General features: G+C 35.7%; 1 protein-coding gene across 1 annotated transcript; it reads left to right on the plus strand.

Moving 5' to 3' along the window:
• The first annotated feature begins 1347 nt into the window (after positions 1–1347).
• On the plus strand, positions 1348–25274 carry LOC128697751 (serine racemase). Its single transcript, XM_053789648.2, has 8 exons — positions 1348–1835; positions 6991–7081; positions 7789–7906; positions 11339–11453; positions 12458–12554; positions 14056–14174; positions 14977–15087; positions 16784–25274. The coding sequence occupies exons 1-8, from the start codon at positions 1650–1652 to the stop codon at positions 16937–16939; spliced, it is 993 nt and encodes a 330-aa protein (XP_053645623.2). The 5' UTR covers positions 1348–1649; the 3' UTR covers positions 16940–25274.
• Positions 25275–26822: the final 1548 nt, after the last annotated feature.

The following is a 26822-nucleotide window of genomic DNA, read 5'->3' on the forward strand; positions in this document are numbered from 1 at the left end:
ACAGTGTTTCATTAGGGCATTTTATATATACAACTGAAAAAAGGCATATGTTTAAGCTCGGTATCTCAGGAAGATAATTTAATCTTGATTTTAATCCCACAATCAATACCACTCACAATTTATTTTTCCACATCAGGGGTTAATACAAAAACATGAGTATCTAGAACAACCATTAATTTGGATGTTAACCCTTTGGGGCCTAGTTCCTAGGCCTTTTATGTATCCATATGCTCTTGCGCTACCGTCCACAGGTTGGATATGGGGTGCACAATAGCCACTTCGGTGGCAAAATCTAAAATCTATTAATTTGGATTATCTTACACTCAAAGTACAGCCTTCTAGAAAGGAGCTCTACCCGGAGGGGAAAATGTCTTAATAAAAGCCGCTATTGTAACCTGTCTTCCCCAGTATGCATGCCATTACGTCCTTCAGACCGAGGTTTGCATAACCTGGATATCTCTAAAATACCGAGTTTTTCTTTCCCATGTATTATAGGTGAGGAGCAGGTGATAACCATGATGTAGGAAAGGCAGGAAAGCGCATGCTCACCTGGATGTGGGTTTCCAGGTGGTGGAGGTGCCAATACCAGTGGCGAGTGAGCAGAGGTGAGAGGCACTGCTTGGCACTCCTCCGTGCGATAACCAGCCCTCACGTGCAGTACCTAGGCCCGTGCAACACACCTCACGCACTCAGATACACGGCTGCAACGTCAACTACTTGTTGAATACTAGGATTTTGTCTCTTGCAATGGAGCAGTGAGATGGGATAAGGCAATATACCTCGTCACCCTAGTGTGGCTGTGGTGAAATAATCTCTTTTGTTAAATAGTTTCCAATATATATATATATATATATATATATATATATATATATATATATATATATATATATATATATATATATATATATATATATATATATATATATATATATATATATATATATATATATATATATATATATATATATATGCCTGGAATAGCGTAGGTAATCAGGTTTGATCCAATAAAAGGGTAGCTCTAATTCATTAGATCAAGAGCCCTTCAAAAGCATCAATGCACCCTCTTGAAGGGGATATATGCACTCAGCTGCCTTTTGGCTCCTGCTGTAGTTTCACCAATTTACACAATATTTCTTTTTAATACGTTCAATCTTTACGCTCAGGAGATGAAATGAGTGTATTGGCGTTGCAAAAGAACTTGATCTAATATTTCAGTGATGGGTTTAGCCAGTTTCATAATTTCATAATGTATCTCATACCCATCCCGTGGGTGGTATTTTCATGTTTTTTCACATAATGGATTCAGGGACTGGGCTCCAATATTTTTAAAAGCTAAGAAAGTTACAGTGACACTGAAGGAAGTATATACAATTCTATTTATAAAGGAACAATAGCAACGAGCTATTGACACAGTCATAAAGTCAATTCTTTTTTTGCCAGAGATAGCGAGTACGAACAGGGCTTTTGAAAGTTTAGCTGCCCGAAATACATTGCTTAATCATGCAACAGAACACACGTTAATCATGCAACACAACACACGTTAATCATTTTCAGTTATACAGGTGTATCTTCCGGGAAAACGAGCTAATAATCTTGTATTTTTGTATTCCAGGTGAAGCAGTTAGCGGTAGAAGAGACGAACGAAGGCTATGTCATCCACACCTGTTGAACTCCGGGATGTGCGAGCAGCTGCCCTCAGGATACAACACTTCCTCCACACCACTCCTGTCCTCACCTCTCACTCTGTGGACGTCCTCGCAGGCAGGCAACTTTTCTTCAAGGCAGAGCATCTTCAGAAGACAGGCTCCTTTAAGGCCCGAGGGGCTTGTAATGCGGTATGTGACTGGTTTGACTGGTAAAGGGTACTGACGAAGTGAGGTAAATACAACACGAAGACACAGTATCATGACTGGAATAATACACAAATAACTCGAGTAGAGCTTTTTTTTCCCTATGTGCGTTACACTTATTGCTGAGCTTTATAAAGCCGTAACGTTGTGATAAAGCTCGCCACTGAGCGAAACGTGTCTTTACGGAATGTGGGTGCATAAGGCAGTTCCAGGTCTTGGAATAGTTCAGAACACTATCGATTTGATAGCCTATCCAGTGGGCTAATTAAGTGAATATGCGTGAAGTTTTAAATAAAATATAAAAAAAATTAAGTGACTGGGCCAAGAGTTTCTGCCAAGGAAACTACAATAGTGGTTATTATTATTGCATTCATGGGGAAACGCATGTGAAAAAAGTTCAGCTGACAGAGTTTAATTTGGCTTAGGTCTCTATCAGGTGGTATTGGTGTATTACCAGGCGGTAATACAATGGTAGAGTAAACTGTGTGTAAATAAGACACAGAACAGTTCACCTGTAAACTAATAAACTCTCTGGTGGACGAAACGTCTTCATATTAAAATGTCATAACCTGCATTGTAAGTCTTATTTACAATAATGATATTCTTATAATCAAGGGGGAAGCGCTAAACCCAGAGGATTATACAGCGCCTGGGGGGGGGATGTGGAAGGCATTCAGGCTTAATTCAGGGAACCGGAGCACAGATCCAATTCCCTAAATCAAGAGCCCCTCACCAACAACAAGGAACCTTCCTTGAGGGGCCAAACGAAATCATAAGACCATGTTCCAGGACCTATTATATGCCTTTTTAATCTTTTGGTTTCCTCTACAGCATGGGTATGACATGCATAATGAAGCAGTCAAACTAGAATAAATGTTGCTTTAACAGTTTTTTATGCACCCCATACCCATCCTCTGCGGAGTAGCCAAAAGATTACAGAGATGCACAATACATACTAGAATGATGATAGATGGATTGACTGTCGTTAACCATGCCTTGTATTAGGTGGTTAATAAATTGATTTAGGCTTCTTTCTGTATTGTTGTCATCATGATTCATTGCCTTTGTAACTTTTGAGTTTATTGCCTTTGTACCTTGTTCAGCTATGAAAACTTTGGGGACGTTGTGTACCTCTGTAATTTTTTGACTACCACCCACAGGAAGGGTATGGGGTACATAATATAATGATATTAAACTAAACTGTCCTCAGACTAGTTGGCAGTCAGATGTTATAGCAGCACCAGAGTCAAAGTGAACCTTTAGTGGATTCCCTCTCACGCTGGCCTTCAAAAACATAATAGAACTGATGAACTGGGAATGGTGATGTCTTCAAGAAGGAAGTAGCTTATAACTGGGCGTCAACCAGTAGTCTGAAGACTGAAATACGATAAGAACTTACTACGAAAAGAATTTATTATTATTATTATTATTATTATTATTATTATTATTATTATTATTATTATTATTATTATTATTATTATTATTATTACGAGAATAGATACGCCAAATCTAAACTCATTAATATATAAAGCCATGCATCTGAGGGTTGAGAAATATTCTACGCAGAAAATGGTTTAGGACCGTCCTCTTAAAGAATTTCCAAAAGGCTAGATATATCTAGGAAAAAATTAAATTTGTTGATTGGGTTTAGAAACTGAAAGCGACGACTGTTGGTGTAGGAGTTTGTGAGCTTCACGGTCATACAGTTGCTGTTGTAAGTTGCTCAATCAGGGGGATTTCCAGACGCTCCAGTGTGTATTCATTCTCTCTCTCTCTCTCTCTCTCTCTCTCTCTCTCTCTCTCTCTCTCTCTCTCTCTCTCTCTCTCTCTCTCTCTCTCTCTCTCTCTCTCTCTCTCTCTCTCTCTCTCTCTCTCTCTCTCTCTCTCTCTCTCTCTCTCATATATATATATATATATATATATATATATATATATATATATATATTTATATATATATATATATATATATATATATATACACATGTATATTCTTTCTTTCTTTCAACACACCGGCCGTATCCCACTGAGGCAGGGTGGCCCAAAAAGAAAAACAGAAGTTTCTCATTTTAAATTTAGTAATATATACAGGAGAAGGGGTTACTAGCCCATTGCTCCCGGCATTTTAGTTGCCTCTTACAACACGCATAGCTTACGGAGGAAGAATTCTGTTCCACTTCCCCATGGAGATAAGAGGAAATAAACAAGAATAAGAACTAGAAAGAAAATAGAAGAAAACCCAGAGGGGTGTGTATATATGTTAGTTAGTTACCATTTTGTCCTAGGCACATGTCGATTAGACACTTGGCCTGTTGTATGTAAGTGTACTCACCTAGTTGAGGTTGCGGGGGTCGAGTCCGAGCTCCTGGCCCCGCCTCTTCACTGATCGCTACTAGGTCACTCTCCCTGAGCCGTGAGCTTTATCATACCTCTGCTTAAAGCTATGTATGGATCCTGCCTCCACTACATCGCTTCCCAAACTATTCCACTTACTGACTACTCTGTGGCTGAAGAAATACTTCCTAACATCCCTGTGATTCATCTGTGTCTTGTACATGTATGTGTAGTGTGACCTAAGTGTAAGTAGAAGTAGCAAGACATACCTGAAATCTTGCATGTTCATGAGACAGAAAAAAGGACACCAGCAATCCTACCATCATGTAAAACAATTACAGGCTTTCGTTTTACACTCACGTGGCAGGATGGTAGTACCTCCCTGGGTGGTTGCTGTCTACCAACCTACTACCTAGGATATATATATTTATATATATATATATATATATATATGTATATATATATATATATATGTATATATATATATATATGTATATATATATATATATATATGTATATTTATATATATATATATATATATATATATATATATATATATATATATATATATATATATATATATATATATATATATATATATATATAAAATTTTGTTTTACAACAACGATTTATCAATTATTAGTAGATTTATGGTACGACAGGATAGCAAACGTATAAAAATACCTTTCAGCAGATGTACGATATCATACTTGTGACCACAACTGTTTGTTTACATGCACTATGTTTACATATTATGGTTACATGTTCAGTGGCCTTACCTTGGTAGTCTTCACAGATTGTGTTGGGAACTGCACCTCCGCCCTTGCTGGGATCTTCATGTCAAACATTTGTCAGTACATGATACTTACATATGTGAAATAATGCGCAATATTAGGATCTTTTATTTGTGGAAACGTTACGCCTCGAATGGCTTCTTCAGCTCTGTTACTGCTCAAGTTCACGAATATTGCATTGGATAGTATTTTTTATATAAATGGGGAAGCATTAAAGAAGCCATTCGTGGCGAAATGTTTCCGTAATCAAATATTCAAATACTGCACGTGTCCTCTTAAGGGAGGTTCCTTGACGCTGGTGAGGGGATCTTGATCTAGGGAATTGGATCTGTGCTCCGGTTCCCTGAATTGAGCCTGAATACCTTCCCATCTCCCCACGTACGCCATATAATCCTACGGGTTTAGCGCTCCCATAATTATAATGCACGTGTTTCATATTTCACCCATCTATGCCCTGAGCAGCAGGTATATAATCGCCACTCTGTCGCTGAGCAATTTGGGGCGCCATACATCAGCTCCCTTTTTCTGCTGAGATATATGGTGACAGTTCCAAACTGCATATAAGCTACACTAATATTTTTGTGACTTGAGTTCATGTCTGCCTAAGTAACTCATTATGATTATAACAAGATCATGTAAATAGTTCATCATCACTTTAGTTATGTAACCCCTACTGGTTTATAAGTAAGTTTATTCAGGTATAGGTACACATAAATGCTTTAAATATTTAAATGGTATACCGACAGGTTGATAAGCAAGACACGTGCAACAGATAAGTATCTATTCCGAAATGTTTCACCTACACAGTAGGCTTCTTCACTTGAAAACAAAAGAGTGAGCATAAACAGTAGAGATGTAAGGACGATGTAATAAGTCTATCACCCCAGACTATGGAGCAAAACTCTTCTCTAGACTGAGGGACTGACCACCTCAAATAATATTCTTAAAGGTTGATGAACTGATTACATTGTTTTTACTTCGCTACTACACCTGACTGCATTTGACTAAAGAAGCCTACTGTATAGGCAAAATGTTTCACCATTAAACCCCTTAACCCTTAAATGGTCCAAACGTATATATACGTTTTTTCAACATCTGAAAGTATGTAAAAAAATGTAATCTTTTTTTTTTGTTCTACATTTGAAAACGTGTAAAAAAAACTTTTATCTACATTTTTTTTTGTTACATTTGAAAATATGTAAAAAAAAGTAGATCTACTTTTGTAGCACTACGAATTTGAACTCTGATTTGTTTGGACCATTTAAGGGTTAAGGGAGGTTTTTTGACACTGGTGAGGGGCTCTTGATCTAGGGAATTGGATCAGTGCTCTGGTTCCCTGAATTGAGCCTGGATAATAATAATAGTAATAATATCTTTATTTTTACAAGTACATGTACAAGGTATACAGGCCTAGCTGACATCAAAGACATATTACTATATAGAAATCCCCTTGTTATGCAGAGCATTTTGGGCAGATTAGGTCAGTTTTGTTCCCAGGATGCGACCCACACCAATTGACTAACACCCAGGTACCCATTTTTTACTGATGGGTGAACATAGACAACCAATATAAAGAAACACGCCCAATATTTCTACCCTCGCTATGAATCGAACCCAGACCCTTGCCATGTGAAGTGAGAGCTTGAGCCACCAGGCCATGGGTCACCCATGCATGCTGCATAACTCTACAGGTTTAGTGCTCCTCACGATTATAATCACCATTAAAGATACCCAACTGTTGCACATGTGTCTTATTCATCACCATTGTCTGTCATGGAAAAATACTTTCATAATTTAAATTTAACACAGCCAGCTTTAATGGGTTATCCTAGGTAATTTACACTATGTATAATAATTGTATTTATGTGTACCTGTAACTAAATAAACCTCCCCCTTCCCCCTATTAGTCAGCTAGATCAGGCATTTATTGTACTTCCAATATTCAATCCTTAAGGTGTGCCCTGATGCTTGCAAAAACTAATCTCCTGGATTTTCAGTTTATTTTCCATTTTCAGGTGTTTCTTGAAAAGGAACGTAATCCAGATAGTGCAGGAGTAGTCACTCACAGCAGTGGTAATCATGCCCAAGCTGTTGCATATGCTGCAAGTAAGTCATAATTGGTTATAAGTTGTTTTTAAAACACATTTTGTAGTGCTTTCTTTACAATTGAAGGGCCCAGGCTCAATCCTGGAGTGACTTAAGGCACAAAGCATGTTTCCTTACACCTGTTGCCCCTGTTCACAAAACAGTAAATATGTGAGTGAAATCCTGGGAGGAGGAAATACTATACCTTGGATGGGGCTGGGCTTTGAAATAAGCTGAGATAGAATAATAGATGTTAAAATATTACTCTGTTAAAATACTACTATGTCCATTTGTTGTAAATGAATCTGTACGAATTATCTTGTGCATTCAGACTATTGAAAATGATTTGTGTTCAGTTCGTGTTTCAGAGTCCCCATCTTTCAACATTTTTCTAGTCTGATATTGAAATTCATAAGAATGATCAGATAGAGAAGCAATTCAGGAACAGAAAGACTATTGAGAGAAATTTGAACAAAATCCAGAGGGTCATTGTCAGTTTTGTTGTCATGCACCAGGCCTGAAAATAATGGATTTTGTGAGAAAAGTCACAAATAATTGAATTTATTCATTTGCCACCTTCAGCAAAAACACAAGCTAATTGAACTCTGCAAATTAGGAACCTAATAAATTTGGATGGCCAACTGTATGCTTCTTAATAAAAATTAATTTTAAAGTTATTTTTTTACATTTCCCACATTTATATACATAATTTTTTTTTTCACTAACAGTGTGTTTAGGCTTGCCATGCACTGTGGTTGTCCCCAAGGGTACTCCTAAAGTTAAATGTGATGCCATCTGCAGCTATGGGGCTGAGCTTGTGTTCTGCAACCCCACACCGGTATCCAGGTATATAGTTCATTCAACATTATATTTTACCTCATTACATACACTGTGTGCTCTTAAAGTGTATGTTCTTAAAGTATATATTCTCACATTATGTTCATTGTATGTTCTTAGTAATTGTTAATTAATTTGGACAAATTGAGGGATTATTATCTTTACTCACCCTTATATATTTTCTGTTTAAATGATAAAACCCTAGAATATTTTAATTAATATGTATCATATGAAATTTAATTTAGCATTGACTGGGAATTATAATAGTCTTATAGTGCTTTGAATAAAAAATCAGATCTCATGCCAGTAAAATAAATTGGCACATTTTTACCATTTGAATGTAAAAATAAAACCTTTGATATGAAGTGAATCACTGTACTTTTTTCTTTTAATTGATACTTGATCATCCTTCTAGCACACATTAGAAATGGTCAAAATGGCTTAATGGAATTAAAAAGTTTTTAGTGCTTTTAAAATAAGTCTAAATTTAATCACTTTTTATAATTTTAAACTAATGAAAATTAATAAAATACTAGCAAAGCCATGACAAAATCTTCTTAATAGAATTAAGAAGTTTTTAATGTTTTTAAAGTAAGTCTAAATTTAATCACTTTTTATCATTTTAAACTAATGAAAATTAATAAAATACTAGCAAAAGCATGACAAAATAACTTTTATTGTCCATGTAGAGTGTAGAGTATTAAATTTGCATTAATGGACACAAGGTGTGAATAGTGATTTAGCTGGCCTAACACATGGCATAGATCAAGCTCAGATAAGGTGTGTAACTCGGGGTTTTCTGTAATTATCACATGAGGTAAAATGCTGGGTGAATATAACAGGTGAGTACTACATCCTTTGTTAAGTCATACAGTACAGTTACTCAACATTTTACATGTACTGTATTTTTTTTTAATGTTCAGGTTGTGTCCCACCGAGGTAAGTTTTTGTATAATATGATAAAAATAATTTTCTTATGAGGCAACAACCAAAAGCTGATTGCTGCCCAATACACTATGCACTTTAAAGCTTGAGAAGAAAATATGGCAGGTAGCAGGTTGGTAGACAGCATCCACCCAGGGAGGCACACCATCCTGCCAAGAAAGTGTGAAACAGAAGCCTGTAATTGTTTTACATGATGGTAGGATTCCTGGTGTCTTTTTTCTGTCTCATAAACATGCATGATTTCAGGTACGTATTGCTACATCTACTTACACTTGGGTAACACTGCACATGCATAGACAAGCATATATATATACACATGCCCCTCTGGGTTTTCTTCTATTTTATTCCTAGTTCTTGTTCTTGTTTATTTCCTCTTATCTCCATGGGAAAGTGGAACAGAATTCTTCCTCCATGAGCCATGCGTGTCGTAAGAGGCGACTAAAATACATGTACCGGGAGCAAGAGGCTAGTAACCCCTTTTCCTGTATATATATTACTAAATTTAAAAGGAGAAACTTTTGTTTTTTCTTTTGGGCCACCCTGCCTTGGTGGGATACAGCCAGTTTGTTGAAAGAAGAATTATATTTTATTTCCATAACTCCAAACACAATACCTTGAACATTACACATTCCTCCAAACTGGTGCTCAGATGACTGAATGCCAGTAGTTGTATCCATATTGAAAAGTGTTTGGAATGTCATGCATAGTAAAAGATTTCCAGTGAACTTAAAAAAACAATTGTTTCAGATTTAGAAAAGGCATATGATAGAGTGGATAGGGGAGAAATGTGGCAGATGTTGCAGGTATATGGAATAGGTGGTAAATTACTAAATGCTGTAAAGAGTTTTTATGAGGATAGTGATTCTCAGGTTAGGGTGTGTAGAAGAGAGGGAGATTACTTCCCAGTAAAAGTAGGTCTTAGACAGGGATGTGTAATGTCACCATGGTTGTTTAATATATTTATAGATGGGGTTGTAAAAGAAGTAAATGCTAGGGTGTTCAGGAGAGGGGTGTGATTAAATTATGGGAAATCAAACACAAAATGGGAAGTAACACAGTTTCTTTTTGCTGATGATACTGTGCTTATGGGAGATTCTAAAGAAAAATTGCTAAGGTTAGTGGACGAATTTGGGAGTGTGTGTAAAGGTAGAAAGTTGAAAGTGAACATAGAAAAGAGTAAGGTGATGAGGGTATCAAATGATTTAGATAAAGAAAAATTGGATATCAAATTGGAGAGGAGGAGCATGGAAGAAGTGAATGTTTTCAGATATTTGAGAGTTGACGTGTCAGCGGATGGATTTATGAAGGATGAGGTTAATCATAGAATTGATGAAGGAAAAAAGGTGAGTGGGGCATTGAGGTATATGTGGAGACAAAAAATATTATCTATGGAGGCAAAGAAGGGAATGTATGAAAGTATAGTAGTACAAACACTCTTATATGGGTGTGAAGCTTGGGTTGTAAATGCTGCAGCGAGGAGGCAGTTGGAGGCAGTGGAGATGTCCTGTCTAAGGGCAATGTGTGGTGTAAATATTATGCAGAAAATTCGGAGTGTGGAAATTAGGAAAAGGTGTGGAGTTAATAAAAGTATTAGTCAGAGGGCTGAAGAGGGGTTGTTGAGGTGGTTTGGTCATTTAGATAGAATGGATCAAAGTAGAATGACATGGAGAGCATATAAATCTGTAGGGGAAGGAAGGCAGGGTAGGGGTCATCCTTGAAAAGGTTGGAGGGAGGGGGTAAAGGAGGTTTTGTGGGCAAAGGGCTTGGACTTCCAGCAAGCGTGCATGAGCGTGTTAGATAGGAGTGAATGGAGACGAATGGTGTTTGGGACCTGACGAGCTGTTGGAGTGTGAGCAGGATAATATTTAGTGAAGGGATTCAGGGAAACTGGTTATTTTATATAGCTGGACTTGAGTCCTGGAAATGGGAAGTACAATGCCTGCACTCTAAAGGAGGGGTTTGGGATATTGGCAGTTTGGAGGGATATGTTGTGTATTTTTATACGTATATGCTTCTAAGCTGTTGTGTTCTGAGCACCTCTGCAAAAACAGTGATTATGTGTGAATGAGGTGAAAGTGTTTGAATGATGATGATAGTATTTTCTTTTTGGGGATTTTTTTCTTTTTGGGTCACCCTGCCTCGGTGGGAGACGTTCGACTTGTTAAAAAAAAAAAAATTACCTAATATTTTCTGTGTGCATGAACACAAATACATGCATGTAATTGTCTTGATAAATTAGATACATATGCAACACTTGGGTATTTTTATTGTGGAAATGTTTTGCCATATCCATCAGTTTTGATGGACTAATAATATCGACTCTAGACTGAGGCACTGATTACCTTAATTTTCTTCTGATCTTCACTATTCTTCTTTGTATTGGACCAATGAAGCCACTGTGTGGTGAAACATTTCCACAGTAAAGATAATGTTTCTGGTTTATCAACTTTTCGGTTCTTTGAATCATTTATCTACATGTGATTGTCTTGTTTTCAGGGTCAAGACATGTGCCTCAGTAGCAGAAGAAACTGGTAGAACAATAATTCATTCATCTGACAATTATGATGTGATAGCCGGACAAGGGACCATTGCACTAGAACTTTTGAATGAGGTATGATACTGTTGTTAAGTGCTTGAGACGCTTCCATGTTGTGAAGTTTTAGCATAAAGCATTATGCACAGCACTGTACTATATAGTAGGAACCTGCATATTTGTGGGGGATGCATTCCAAGGACCTGCTGTGAATACTGAAACCGTGGATAGTAGCAAACCCTATACTACGCATATACAAGTCCTATACTACATACATATTATAAAATTTAATTGAAAAATTATACACAGCAAGTGGAGAATTATCACTTTTTCACTGGTGGGAAGCAGTTCATGGCTTCTCTTAGGCTTTAAAGAACTGCCAGCTTTTCTACTTTTTAAAATTATTATCTCTCATATACATTAATTCTTTTCTTTCTGTGTATGAAAAAAGATAAGCTTGCTTCTGGTCCATTTCGCTGTACCCCCTATAAACACTAGTCCAGTTCCATCCCAAATCCGACACAAATTTTGGCAGTACATGTTGACACTGTGGAGGCAAATAGTACAGGTTGGCCATCACTGATCTGGCAATCACTAATCCGGCACTATACAGATCCCAAATATGTTGGATTAGTGGTGATGGTCGACCTGTAGTACATTATTGTGAGAATGAGGTATAAAAGACAGTAATTGTTTAGCAAACAGAAGTGCACTACACATTTTTACTACGTTGAATATTTACAGGGAAAGCGCTAAACCCATAGGGGTCACACAGTACCTGTGGAATGTGAGGTAACCAGGTTTGAGCCAAGGAAGGCAAGGCTACATACAGTTTGTTTGAGCAAGAGCTCTTCAGAATCAAGGCATCGTCCTCCTCCTTGAGGGAATATTGATTTTACCTTTTGATAAAATGGTATCTTAATAAAATACATAATTATACAATGTAATTTTTCTGCCAAACATCTCTGTATTTTTAAATATATTAATTTTTTTAAACTTGTCTACCATCTGGTGATGTTTTTGGAATACTGAATAGCTGGTACTGTATATGGTTATTTGAATTTTTTTCAATATATTTTCAGGTTCCCGATCTTGATGCAATAGTTGTTCCCACTAGTGGGGGAGGCATGTTGGCTGGTGTTTCTGTAACCACACAAAAAATACAACCAAAGTGTCAGGGTAAGATATTTACGTATAACATTCTTAAGAGAGTTTTATGTGTCATGACATTTATAAATATTGTATTGTACAGACAATACAATATTTATAAATGTCTTAGCATATACAAATAAAAATTGACATATTTATACAGTGCATCATTAATCAAGCAAGAGCCTTTCACTATAAGCCTGTTTTTGAAGCAAACAGTTCTGAGGATATTAAAAAAATTATTTTTATAATTGGTAGTCAATAAAGGTTGAATAAATTGCCCACTTATGTATTTAATATCCATGTTCATGTGTATATAAATGAATAAATATATAAATATAAACAAACAGAATTTTTTTCTAAGATATATCTGTTAAGTGTTACATGGATGGATTATTGATTTGGGTATAGAAAAAGCAAAGCTGTACATATTGTCTAAAGAGAAGAAGCTGGATGGGGAGACGTGTGGTAAATTGTCAATTATCATTTATTCAGTTTCCAACATTAATTGGCAGTCTTGTGTGACCAAGTAACTAAACAGATACTGCTGAAAAGCAGTGTGCAAAACAAAGAGATCATACATGGACAATGTGAACATTAGCTGTTGTTGAAAATTCATTGAACCCTCCCAACCCTTGTCCTCAAAAGGAGTGAATAATCAATACCTACTGTATAAGAAACATGATATACTATACTACATGCCTAAATAATCACTGGTTTCAGTGCAGTGTAGTGGAATGTAAAAATAGTCTAGTATGTGGAAAATCATTACTACCATGAACTGCTCTTCCAAAGTACAAGATAAGGCCTAATGGAATGTATGATAGAGGATAACTGACATTGTGATGTAGCTTAGTTTCCTGATATGAAATACAGTACATATATACACAGGAAAACTGGTAGATCAATAACATATTAACCATTTATGCTGGTGAAGGAATCTTGATCCAAGGAATTGACACTGCCCTCTTTTTCCTGGGATCACTTGGATTACCACCCCCCTCCTCAGACAGTGTATAATCCTAATGGGTTTAGCACTTCTCATGAATAATAAAAATGATTATAATAATTAAATGTGTGTGTGTGTGTGTGTGTGTGTTAGGAGTGAATGGATGCAAATGGTTTTTATGATTTGCCATACTGTTGGAGTGTAAGCAAGGTAACACATATTAAGGGCTTCAGGGAAATTGGTTAGCCAGACTCAAATCCTGGAGGTTTGAAGTACAGTGCCTGTACTCTGAAGGAGGTGTGGGGATGGTGCCGTTTGGATGGGCATCTGAGCTGTAATGTTGGTGTGCCTTTGGCAAGACAGTGATGTAGTGAATCATGGTGAAAGAGTTTCTTCTTTTCTGGGTCACCCTACTTGGTGGGAGATGGTTAGGTGTGTAAAAAAAAATACCTTAGCCAATAGCCAATTAAGATATTGCATTTACAATTAGTCCATGAATTCTGCTTACATTGTATGAATGCTAATATTCTGGCTTCACTCTCCCCAGATGTTTGAGTTGTTTTGTTTTGTTCATTACTGCAGTGTATGCTGTAGAGCCAGTTGGTAAGAACCTTCAGAGATGTCTTGAGGCAAAGCAGAGGCTGTGGTCAGATCCACCAACCTTCCTCAACACTGTGGCAGACTCCATGAGGCTGCAGGCAGTAAGAATGTCAAAAATGGTAGAATTAATCTCAATAATTAATTCTACCATTTTTTCACTGTTTTACTTCCAAAGAAAATTAATATTTTAATATAAAATCAGGATAAATAGCTGTATATTTATTTATTTTTAGTTTTTATTATTTATTTGTTTCAACATGATGTAATGTTTGTGCAGAAGGGTGACATGTGGTTCCATAAGGTATGCCATTATAGAAACAATAAGTATACAGTATTATTTGTAGTACAATATAGTATACTGTACACTATATACCATGCTGGGAAGAAGCACATATGGTATGGCATATACAGTAGGCTCTCAACTTACAATCTTCCAACTTATGATGTTTTGCATTGATGATAATTGCACTCTGAAACTCATTAATTACTTAAGAACACTGATAGTCATTTACGATCATTGCAGATATTCAGACACCAAATTTTCAATTTATTTTATGAATAGCCCATAGTATGCACAACATTTTGGACAGGTTTAAACTAGGGTTATAACTACTCAATATTAACAGGTTATAGTCTTGACCAGTCGGTCAAATAAATGTGAGTTCTCTGTACATACTTTGCATAATAAGAACACACACACAGTATGTATGCATTTAGTAAAAATGACTGTGAACAAATTATTTAATTAAAATCATTTCTGACTGCAGTAATTGCAGATCAGCATTCCTAAGTAATTAGTCGATTCCAAAGTTTTGGCATCATAAGTATGGAACATTGTAAGTCATAACTTTGTGAGTCGGAGACCTACTGTAACCTGTTTTTAATTGTTTTTTGCTTATCAAGGTTGGTCATCTAGCATTCCCCATCATCTGTGAGTATACCAACACCAGAGTCTTCACAGTGACTGATGATCAAATGATTGAAGGCATGAAACTTACCTTTGAACGCATGAAGGTCAGTGAATGATTCGAGAAGTTCACCTTTTTTAAATACTATGTTTTACAATTCTAAACCCTTCTCCTGTACATATTACTAAATTTAAAAAGAGAAACTTTCATTTTTCTTTTAGGTCACCCTGCCTCGGTGAGATGCAGCTGGTCCACTGAAAAAAAAAATTACAATTCTGAGAATCCAGTTTTTTAATTTCTCTTAACATAAACATGCCAAGGGCTGAGCCCATAAAGGTCATTCAGCACTGCTTCAGTTTTCAAAGAATAGAAATTTCTTATGTTATGGCACATTAATAAAAATAGTAAAAAAGAAGATAAGACCAAACAGGAAATTTTAAATTTTATGACTCATTTAGAAAAGAAATTTGCCATACTTAACCAGTTTTTTTCAGAATATAACCTGTTATTATGATGTGAACTTATGGTGCTATTTGTTTCACATATTTCATGTACAAAGCTGGTTCTGGAAAGAAATTAATTATACTTGAGCACTTTTTCTATTTCATTTAATATTTAGATTATTTGATTACAGTACAGTACTCCATAAAATACAAGTACATGAAGGCCCTGCTTGTGCAGCAGGTTAGGTTCAAGTCTACTGCTGTAAAGTGAAAATCACTGTAAAGTGAAACATAGCCTTTTTTTCCACTTTCAAATGCATATAACAGCCTGATAACATGTTTACACTAGTTTATATTAAGTGAGCAATAGAGCTAGGCCTAATAAATGCATATACAATACATACACACATTACTTACCTTAAAATATTTTTGTCCTTAGCTTATAGTAAGTGAAAATATATTTATTGCAGGAAGTCTGAATAAATGAAGAATGGGTATAATTGAAAACCGCTGCATTACTAAAATGCTGTAAAGCAAGCGCTGTAAAACATGGCCCTCCTGTATTTTCTCGTACAGTATTATGACTTGTTTTATCCGTTTCATTCATGAAAGGTCAACATTAGTCAAAATACTGTATGATCTAGAACCTCATATAAAGTATGATTTTGAAAAATTTGTATTCTCTTCCAGCATCACTTAAAAAAGTGGGAAACTTTTAAGATACAAAAAGTATTCACATGAAAATGCAATAGTATACTATTTGAATTCCAGTCTCTCAATAATTATGTTCTTTTATATATTGTATTTTACTGACTTTTGATACCTTGTTTCCCATTTTCTATGCAACCTTTTCCTTATTATCTAACAAACAAAACAAGCAAACCTTATTTCTATAAAGTGAAATACAGTATATTACATGTATATAATTAGGGTGATTGACATATATTAGTACAGTATAGAAAGCCCCTTGATATGCAAAGCATTTGGACAGTCTCTTGACACCATGTTCCTCGTCTCCGGACATATTTCTGACACATCATTCCATACTATTTAAATGTTGTGGCACCATATTTTTCAGTGTATATGTCTTGATATACAGTGGTACCTCGGGATACAAACAGCTCAAAACTCAAATAATTATGTAAGTGTATTTATGTAAGTGCTTCTGTAAGTGCATTTTTTGGGATCTAAAACAGATTAATCTGATTTGCATTATTCCTTATGGGAACAAATTCGTTTGGTATCAGCACTCGAACAGCCTTCTGGAACTAAAATAATTTGTATCCCAAGGTATCACTGTATTGGTCTTCATATGTGTACAGAAGTAGCAGTGACAACATTCTTTTTCACTTTCCACAGCAAGTCATTGAGGCAGCATCTGGAGCAGGTGTCTATGCTGCAGTCAAGCTAATAGGCGAGGTGCAACCAAAGGCACGAAAAGTTGGAGTTATACTGTGTGGAGGTAATGTTGACCTGGATAAACTTCCCTGGGTAATGCCCATAACTTCTTACTAAATGGAGTGGGAAAGTAGGTAACATGTAAGCAGTCAGCTGCTTTCTGTTTTACTTTGTTATTTAGCACTGGTCACTGATGCTTTTGTGACTGCAAACTCACTCATGCATGCATGGCAAGTTTTATATTCTGAGCAAATTCACTCATACATTGCATGGTGAGTTCATATTCCAAACATACTTGCTTGTGCATTATCTTTTGTTAAGATTCAGTTGCAGAAGTAGATAATTGCTGCATAGCAGAGTTGGTTCCTTGTACGTAATTGTTTTACTCTCAGCTCCAGCCACTTCAGCAAATGTAATTTACTGCTACATTGCATTGTAAACAAAGATAAAGTACTTCTCTGAATAATAAAAGTCACATTAACATGGTTGAAACAGTTTGTTATTACTGTACCCACAGTTTTGAAAGGAAATTCTAGACAACGTTTGAGTCCATTCTGGACCACTGCCACAAATTGACAATGATCCAAGATGGACTGAAGTAATATCTAATGCCTCCTTTCCAAAATGTGATGCTTAGTAATGAAATGTTCTCTAAAATATTGTACTCTGCCTAGACCCTTACATGAATTTATGCATATAATATATCCTCTGCTATGGATTTATGAGTTTGTATTCATTCTTAAGTTTGCCCTGTTTGGATTAGGAAATTACAGAACTACTGAGGGATCTGATGTTTCACCTTTGTCAACAAAATTGAGTGCCTCTTCAGTATGTGTATTTTGTCTTTGCCAGTGCTGGAAGATATAATACTACATGAAATGTGATGAAAGGAGTAGATTTTATGAAAATGAGAGAGAAGGGGGAAGGGAGATACAGTGGAACCTCAAAAATCGAACTGCTCCCAACACAACCAATTATGATGAATGGTTTGAAAAACCGACAAATTGAAGATTGTCTCAATCTACAACCTATTATGTAAGTGTATTTTTGTAAGTGCTTTTATAAGTGTATTTTTGAGGGTCTGAAATGGACTAACCTAATTTACATTATTCCTCATGGGAATAAATTCATTCGGTAAAGGCACTCAAACAGCCTTCTGGACCAAAGAAAGTTCGATATTTGAGGTTCCACTGTACATACGTTGTATTACTAAAATATAAAATTTAAAGAGTTAACTTTTTATTGCATATTACAAAGCAATTTTTTACAGAAAAATTATATACTGTGGTAAATGCAGCAGCGAGGAGACGGTTGGAGGCAGTGGAGATGTCCTGTCTAAGGGCAATGTGTGGTGTAAATATTATGCAGAAAATTCGGAGTGTGGAAATTAGGAAAAGGTGTGGAGTTAATAAAAGTATAAGTCAGAGGGCAGAAGAGGGGTTGTTGAGGTGGTTTGGTCATTTAGAGAGAATGGATCAAAGTAGAATGACATGGAAAGCATATAGATCTATAGGGGAAGGAAGGCGAGGTAGGGGTTGTCCTCGAAAGGGTTGGAGAAAGGGGGTAAAGGAGGTTTTGTGGGCGAGGGGCTGACTTCCAGCAAGCGTGCGTGAGCGTGTTAGATAGGAGTGAATGGAGATGAATAGTATTTGGGACCTGACGATCTGTTGGAGTGTGAGCAGGGTAATATTTAGTGAAGGGATTCAGGGAAACCGGTTATTTTCATATAGTCGGACTTGAGTCCTGGAAATGGGAAGTACAATGCCTGCACTTTAAAGGAGGAGTTTGGGATATTGGCAGTTTGGAGGGATATGTTGTGTATCTTTATACGTATATGCTTCTAAACTGTTGTATTCTGAGCACCTCTGCAAAAACAGTGATTATGTGTGAGTGTGGTGAAAGTGTTGAATGATGATGAAAGCATTTTCTTTTTGGGGATTTTCTTTCTTTTTTGGGTCACCCTGCCTCGGTGGAAGACGGCCGACTTGTTGAAAAAAAAAAAATGTCTTTTTGCTAATGTTGATCTGATGTGTTAATATTACTGAGCTGTTCTAAATCCACAGTAAATGGACAGAATGGAATTAGCCAAATTATTAACCAGTACCTCTAGAATGGGCAGGTTTACAAGTTCAATATTTTGTTTTGAAATCTGGAAAGACTTCTTCATTAATGTATGGAAGTATCTTTTCCCATATCCCTTCCCTTCACAAATAACTCGCACATAAAAGAGAGAAGCTTATGACGACGTTTCGGTCCAATTTGGACCATGGTCCAAGCCAGACCGAAACGTCGTCATAAGCTTCTCTCTTTTATGTGCGGGTTATTTGTGTATCGTTCCAGTCACAGTATTGTGCCTTTTTTTTGTTATTCCCTTCCCTTCAGTTTGGTGAATGCTTTTTTTTTTTTCTGTGTAGCTTTTCAAAGTACTGTATATATCAAAGTGGTCAGTAGATTGATTCAAACCAAGTGTTATAAAAAATGGCATATTTTATCAAACCTGTTTAAAAATTGTGAGTTATTTTGGCAACTTGATATGTTTTTTTTTTTTTTTTTTTTTTTTAAAAAAGTCGGCCGTCTCCCACCAAGGCAGGGTGACCCAAAAAAGAAAGAAAATCCCCAAAAAGAAAATACTTTCATCATCATTCATCACTTTCACCACACTCACACATTATCACTGCTTTTGCAGAGGTGCTCAGAATACAACAGTTTAGAAGCATATACATATAAAGATACACAACATATCCCTCCAAACTGCCAATATCCCAAGCCCCTCCTTTAAAGTGCAGGCATTGTACTTCCCATTTCCAGGACTCAAGTCCGACTATATGAAAATAACCGGTTTCCCTGAATCTTGATATGTGTATCATGTAAATCCCATTGTTAAGAGCGAGTTTATTTAATGAAAAGGTATGTACGTATACATGTGCCATTTTCTTTGAGTGGTATCCCATATGTGATAATTAAAAATTTTGTTTTTCTGTCAGATCTTTTTTTTTTTTTTGGTTAATATGCTGTCATCTGACATTATCCATGGCAACCACTAGTGAGGAAGGAGGGGAAGGCAAGAGTATGCACCATACTGTTAAGGCAGTGAGGTCACACTTGGACTGTGTACCTCATTTACCTGAGTGATATTATACATATTTTCTATACACAATATACAATATATTTTATGGATAAAATTTATGTGATTAATATTCCTGTATACTTTGTGGATAAGTATAAAATTAAGTATCATTATGGTATTGTATACAGTGTTTAACTATTAGACACTACATGGGATGATCCCCATAGGTACATACGGTATGCATCTACACAACTGTAACTTTTTTTTGAGCATTATTCATTTTAATATATCAAATAAATATCAATGAACAGCATAGGTTGTAACATAATTGTAATAAAGATTAGGAATATATTTTATTACTAGAAAACAGAGAGAAATATGGTAAGAAGCCTTGAAATGTTTACTTGGTCATATACTTCACAGAATTTTTTGTGTTATATTTATATATTTTGAAACCTGTTATTTTAATTGTCAAAAGTATTGTTAAATTTGTGAAAGCTCTCATTATTAAATGATTGTTGGCCACCTTAACAGCACCTTAATCCATTGCTCAAAATTTGCAGTGTGTATGAATTGAATTGCCTACTTTTGGAATAATGACCCTTTGTAATATTGTAATTCTTTTTAGCTACAGTGATACAGGCATGCCTCGTTAATATGGCACTTTCTTTAGAGCACTTTGCTAATATGGCACTTTCTTTAGAGCACTTTGCTAATATGGCACTTTTCAATTGTATTCACGTTTATTATTTTTGGTGCTTGCTTTGCTCTAAGATGATTTTTGGTAATTTTCAAATTGTCTTTATTTATTATTTTTACTTTCACATCATTTTTTAAGGCCTAGTTCTATTGTGCACTTTATAAATGATAGTGTAAACATGTTTTAAGATATACGTATATGCAATGGCTAGTGAAAAAAAGGCTGTGATTTGCTTTAAGGCAATATTCGCTCTACAGTGGCGGTCTGGAACCTAACCTGCCGTATTAGCGAGATATGTCTGTATTAACCCCTTGACTGTCGCAACCCCCAATCCTGAGGTGTCTCCTGGTGTCGCAAAATGTCAAAAAAAAAAAAAAAAAATTATTCTCTTATGAAATGATAGAGAATCTTTTCCCGATTGTAATGACACTAAAAAAACGAAATTTGATGGAAAACTGACGGAATTATGCTCTCGCGAAGTTAGCGACCCCGGCGATATTGACAAATCGGCGATTTCGCCCACTTGAGCCCTATTTTCGGCTAATTCCTTTGTGCCAGTCGGCCAAAGTCATAGCTACTTCTTTAGAACTTAATTTTTTCTATCGATTGAGTACAAGAAACTGCCCATTTACCGATTTCAACTACCCAATAATGTGGTCAGAAATTTGCAACTTGGCCAATTTCACGAAAATTAAAAAATATAACAATGTCAAAATAAGGTCCAGAATGAACAATGCAGACATTCCTGGCTCTAAAATAACATTTTCTTTGTTCATCAGTCATGTCTCTAGGCCCCTCTGATATTACTCTTGCTTTCTATTTTGAATTTTTATTCAAACAAAAAATAGAAGACTTACTATTATGCACACTACTGCAATACTGTAATAATTGTATAAATAACATCAACCCATTCATGACTGCATATTAGAATGGCTAGTTGGACATTTATTGGACAATGACATCATTTGTGTACTTTTGAACATTGGTAAAAATCAAACATTTCCCCTACTTTGAGCTCCATTTCCAGGTTCTTTTTATAGTAAAATCAATCAAAGTCACCTCGATTTCTATAATATGTTTTCCATTCTATCAAATGAGACCAAGAAAACGAGAATACAACCATAAATACTATACGAAAATAGACCACAAAGTCGGCATTTTAATTAAAAAAACGGTCGGAGTTTTTTTTTTCTCATTATGCACTGCGTGCTCCAGGATTTTTTTTTATATGGTGCACACTGACCACACAGACCCATTCTCTCATATGTGGGCCTACCAGCTTTCTCCTGCTTGATTTGAAGCCGCTAGAATTTATGAGTATATATACGTCAAACACGGTACCTTGTAAGACGTATATATACGGCCGCGACAGTCAAAGGGTTAAATGTTATTTTATTACGATTTTCAAATCACTTTTAATTCAGTCCATGAAGAATGTTGGAAGTAGGTACAGTCTTCCAGAATTTAAATTCGTCAGTTTGGAAATGTTTATTTCATGTAAATATAGTATGGTATATAATTGTTTTAAGAATAGGTTCCATGTTACACAGATTTTAACCGCTGGTTATGTAGAGCATTTTCAGCAGTTTTTAAACTACCTTAAAACCAAAGGACAATGTTTTATAATTTTATTTGCTTAACAAAATACTACTTCTCATTCAATGTAATATACACTTAATCTTTAAACTGTTGATCATGTAGATCTAAGATAGCAAATATGGAACAGCTTACCACTTAGACCTACAAAATTATCTAGAAACAAACACAAAAATAATGACAAGAAATTGACCACAGAGAGGATACCAAGATGTAGGCAACAGTTTAATTGTTAAATTGTGAAGCAAGATTTTACCGTTTAACCTTCATCGAGGATATTTTTGTAATATACACTCGCTTGATGCCGTATTGGCACAGCTCTCATTCCTAGTGAAGATATTTAAATACTCTATGCATCACAGCTTACCATCCCCTTCCTTGGATCAAGCCTGATTACCTCCCATTCCCCTGGCGCTGTAAGACTCCTATTGGTTTAGCACTTCACCATAAATGGCATGGTAAATAGACAGTAGAGTGAGGTGTGAGGTTTTTATTGCTGCAACATTGCATCCATGAGTCAGTGGGCTTTATAAAGTACTTAATAAAGCCCACTCATGGGTGAAATGTTGTAATAATAAAGACTTCATTACATCATGTGTCTTTTTACCACTTTTTGATATTATGCCTTTATTAATAGATATAATAATACATACCACAGCTGTTTGTGATTATGTCCCCGCAATAAAGATATTTTATTGCTTAACATAGTTCAGATTTACTTTTCGAACATGTAGAAATACGTTAAGCTACTTCTTCTCTTGAGCTTTTTATGAATTATACGCTGAGGAAGTTTTAAAAAAATAATTTCTATCTTACCTTGTTTTTTAAGGAGTGTCAACCTGTATTTATGCATAAAGTCATAAGTTAAACCATTAAAGTAACCGGGAAATTTGCCATTGGCTCTTTATTGGTCACTATGAAATTTTTATTTCACTTAAATATGACAGTTTTTAACTTCAGAAGACAAGAGTTAACAACTGCCTGTACCAGTATATATTTTTCCTTACATGATTACTTTTTAGATCAGACATCAGCAGCTCACTCAGTTGTTTCTCAGAGGTTAACAAATTGCAAAGTATGTAGCCTTGAACTACATAGTATGTAGCTCAGACTATATACTATGTAGCCCAGACTCCATAGTATGTTGCTCACACTACATAGTATTTAGCTTAAACTACATAGTATGTAGCTCAGACTACATAGTATGTAGCTCAAACTACATAGTATGTAGTGCAGACTCCATAGTATGTAGCTCAAACTACATAGTATGTAGCTCAGACTACATAGTATGTAGCTCAGACTACATAGTATGTAGCTCAAACTGCATAGTATGTAGCTCAGACTACATAGTATGTAGCTCAGACTGCATAGTATGTAGCTCAGACTACATAGTATGTAGCTCAAAGTACATATTATGTAATCTTAACCCTTTGAGGGTCGACAGGCCCTATCCAAAACTTGTTCTCAGGGTTGGCCAAATTTCAAAAAAAAAAATTATTTTTTCTCATGAAAAGATAGAGAATCTTTTCCCGATCATAATGACACCAAAAGTATGAAATTTGATGGAAAACTTACGGAATTATGATCTCACGAAGTTAGTGGTCTCGATGATGTTTACGCATCGGAGATTTTGCCCACTTTGAGCCCTATTTTCGGCCAATTCCAATGTACTAGTCGACAAAAATCATAACTATTTCACTAGAACTCCATTTTTTTCTATCGAATGAGTACAAGAAACCACCCATTTACCAATTTCAACTATCCAATAAAGTGGTCAGAATTTAGCAATTTTGCCAGTTTCACACAAATTTCAAAAGATGCCAATTTCCGAATAGGGTCCAGAATAAACAAGAAAGATATTCCTGGCACTAAAATAACAAGTTCTCTGTTCGTTAGTCACATCCCCAGGCCCCTCTTATATTTCTTTGGCTTTCCACTTTGAATTTTTATTATTACAAAAACTAGAAGATTTACTGTTATGCGTAGAAATGGTATAAATAATATCAGCATACTTGTGAAAGAATATTAGACTCACCAGTTGATGTGTATTGGATGCTTGGCATGATTTGTTTACTTTTGAACTTTGATAAAAATCAAACATTTCTGCTACTTTGCACTCAATTTCAAGGTACTTTTCATTGTAAAACCAGTCAAAATCATCTCAATTTTTGTAATAGGTCTTCCATTCTATAAAATGAGACCAAGAAAAGTAGAATACAACAATAAATACCATATGAAAATACAGTACAAAGTCGCTGTTTTATTCCAAAAACACGGTCAAAGTTTTTTTTTTTCTCATTATGCACTGTGTGCTGCAGGATTTTTTTTATACTGCGCACACTGACCACATAGACCCATTCTTTCATATGTAGGCCTACCAGCTTTCACCAGATTTGAGGGCGCTAAAATTTAGGCGTACTAGTACGTCAAAAACCCTGGGTCGTAAGCCATACTAGTACGGCCAAAACCCTCAAAGGGTTAAACTACATAGTATGTAGCCTTAAATTGCATATTTTGTACCTTCAAACTACATAGTATGTAGTTCACACTTCATAGTATGTAGCTCAAACTGCATAATATGTAGCCTTAAACTACATAGTATGTAGCCTTAAACTGCATATTATGTACCTTCAAACTACATAGTATGTAGCTCAAACTAAATTTTTGCACATAATCTAATACGTATCTCAGTAGACATAAGAGTCACGAAAAGAGGTGATGAACAGTGAGAAGCAAGTGAGTTTACAGAAAATATGGCAAAAAAATTGTAAGCTGCAAAAAATTATAATGCATTATTAACAATATCTGAGAGATGGACCACTTTGTCACATTCATTCTGTGAAAGACTCCTTGGCTCGTGCACGGGCCGACTCAAAAACTCTTAATTCGAAACCCAGTGACTTACAACTCGGGATTTAGTCCACTAAAAAATACATATTTTTTTATAAAATTTATTCTGTTTGTATGTATGTATATCATAGGAATGCCGTTCTCATATGTTTGACATGCAGATTGTGTTGAGCATAATATGTACCCTGCAGTGGCTTTTACTGCCTGTAATTTAAAATAAATTTGAGACATAAATGAAATGTTTTGTCACTGACCTCACATCATGTTTAGTGTTCTTGGCATTATAGTTTATTATGAGACAGTCAGTGCACATATTTTTCTTTTTTGGCAATTTTTGCAAAAACAGAAATTTTACAGAATTTTGTTTTATTTATATATACCCAATACAAACATCTGTGAAAAGTTTTTTGTCAATGAATGCTAAAAGGGAATTATTAGTGTGTGGTCACAGGTGCCTATATAAATGTGAAGGATAATCTTCATGTGTTGTATTACCTTACAGAATAATATATAGCATTATTTTATCAATAGTAAACCCTTGATTTAACTGACTTCAGATATATGGGACAAAATCCACTGGGTCAATGGCATATTTTTAAAAACCTATGGAAATGGTTATATTGGGGCTAGAGGGATAGGGTCTGAATTATCAGATAGGGATAGAGTGGGGCCATGATTTGGTAATGTGGAAATGGGGCTAGGTGTTAGGTTATGGAGAGGCCAACATCAATTGATTCTAAAACAATGGACAGAGTACATAGTTGGTTGCAAAACTGTCAGTTATTGGTGCAAATACAGCAAAACAATTTCATATCTATCCAACACAGTTGTCATTATCACTTCCTCCTATTAGTCCTTTAAAATAATACTGTTGTTAAACTTACTCATTTTATTCTTTCACTTGTTTCATTTATGCATGAAAACACTGATTCTGTTCAGATGACCCCCAGAAAGGTCATCTGAACTATAACCTCAGCACATTTCTGTCAAGACAGTCGTTGATTGACTTAATGGCAAATGTTTATCCTGCATTTTTAGTCACCCTTCACTTGAGATGGCCAGCGTGTTTAAAAAATTGATCCTGAGATAAACTGTATTAATAGTTTGTACAACCAACATGCTGCAGTAAACCTTTAAGAGAATATCCTTTGTAGAAACAAGAGTATACCTGTATTCAACCAAATTGTTAGATGTTTAAGTAAGTTTAATGGTGATATCAATGCTCTCTTAGAATCATTACATAATTACCTCTGCTTCATAATGTTAACAGATTTGGCTTAAATAAGATAGTTGCATCTGTGTTTATTTACCTAACAAGATATATTATGCATATTCAGTATACTAAGATGCATAGCTCTCAACAACTGTAGACCTGATAAGGTGCAAGTAACTCACTCTCCTGTATAAATAAGATAGTGTAAGAATATCACAAACACAAGATTCGAACTCACAAAACCGTAATAACATGATTGCAAACAAATCCTGGAATGGATGGGGCTTGAACCCATGGTAAACAAGTCCTAAAACTCACAGGCCAATGTGTTAGCCACTTGGCCAGCTGGCTCTATTAAGAGTCATGCATTATTATTATTACAATCAAGGGGGAAGCGCTAAACCCGGAGGATTATACAGCGCCTGGGGGGGGGGATGTGGAAGGCATTCAGGCTTAATTTGGGGAACTGGAGCACAGATCCAATTCCCTAAATCAAGAGCCCCTCACCAACATCAAGGAACCTTCCTTGAGGGGTAAGAGTCATGCAAATAGCAGAAATTCTAGAGAATGCATA

This window comes from Cherax quadricarinatus, chromosome 68, assembly GCF_038502225.1.
Source record: "Cherax quadricarinatus isolate ZL_2023a chromosome 68, ASM3850222v1, whole genome shotgun sequence".
NCBI classification, from domain to species: domain Eukaryota; kingdom Metazoa; phylum Arthropoda; class Malacostraca; order Decapoda; family Parastacidae; genus Cherax; species Cherax quadricarinatus.

Excerpts from the sequence above, each read along its gene's own strand:
- LOC128697751 (XM_053789648.2), top strand. The coding sequence starts at position 1,650 with ATGTCATCCACACCTGTTGAACTCCGGGATGTGCGAGCAGCTGCCCTC. Across the intron at positions 1,836-6,990 it reads CCCGAGGGGCTTGTAATGCG|GTGTTTCTTGAAAAGGAACG; the intron begins GTATGTGACTGG and ends TTCCATTTTCAG. Across the intron at positions 12,555-14,055 it reads AATACAACCAAAGTGTCAGG|TGTATGCTGTAGAGCCAGTT; the intron begins GTAAGATATTTA and ends TCATTACTGCAG.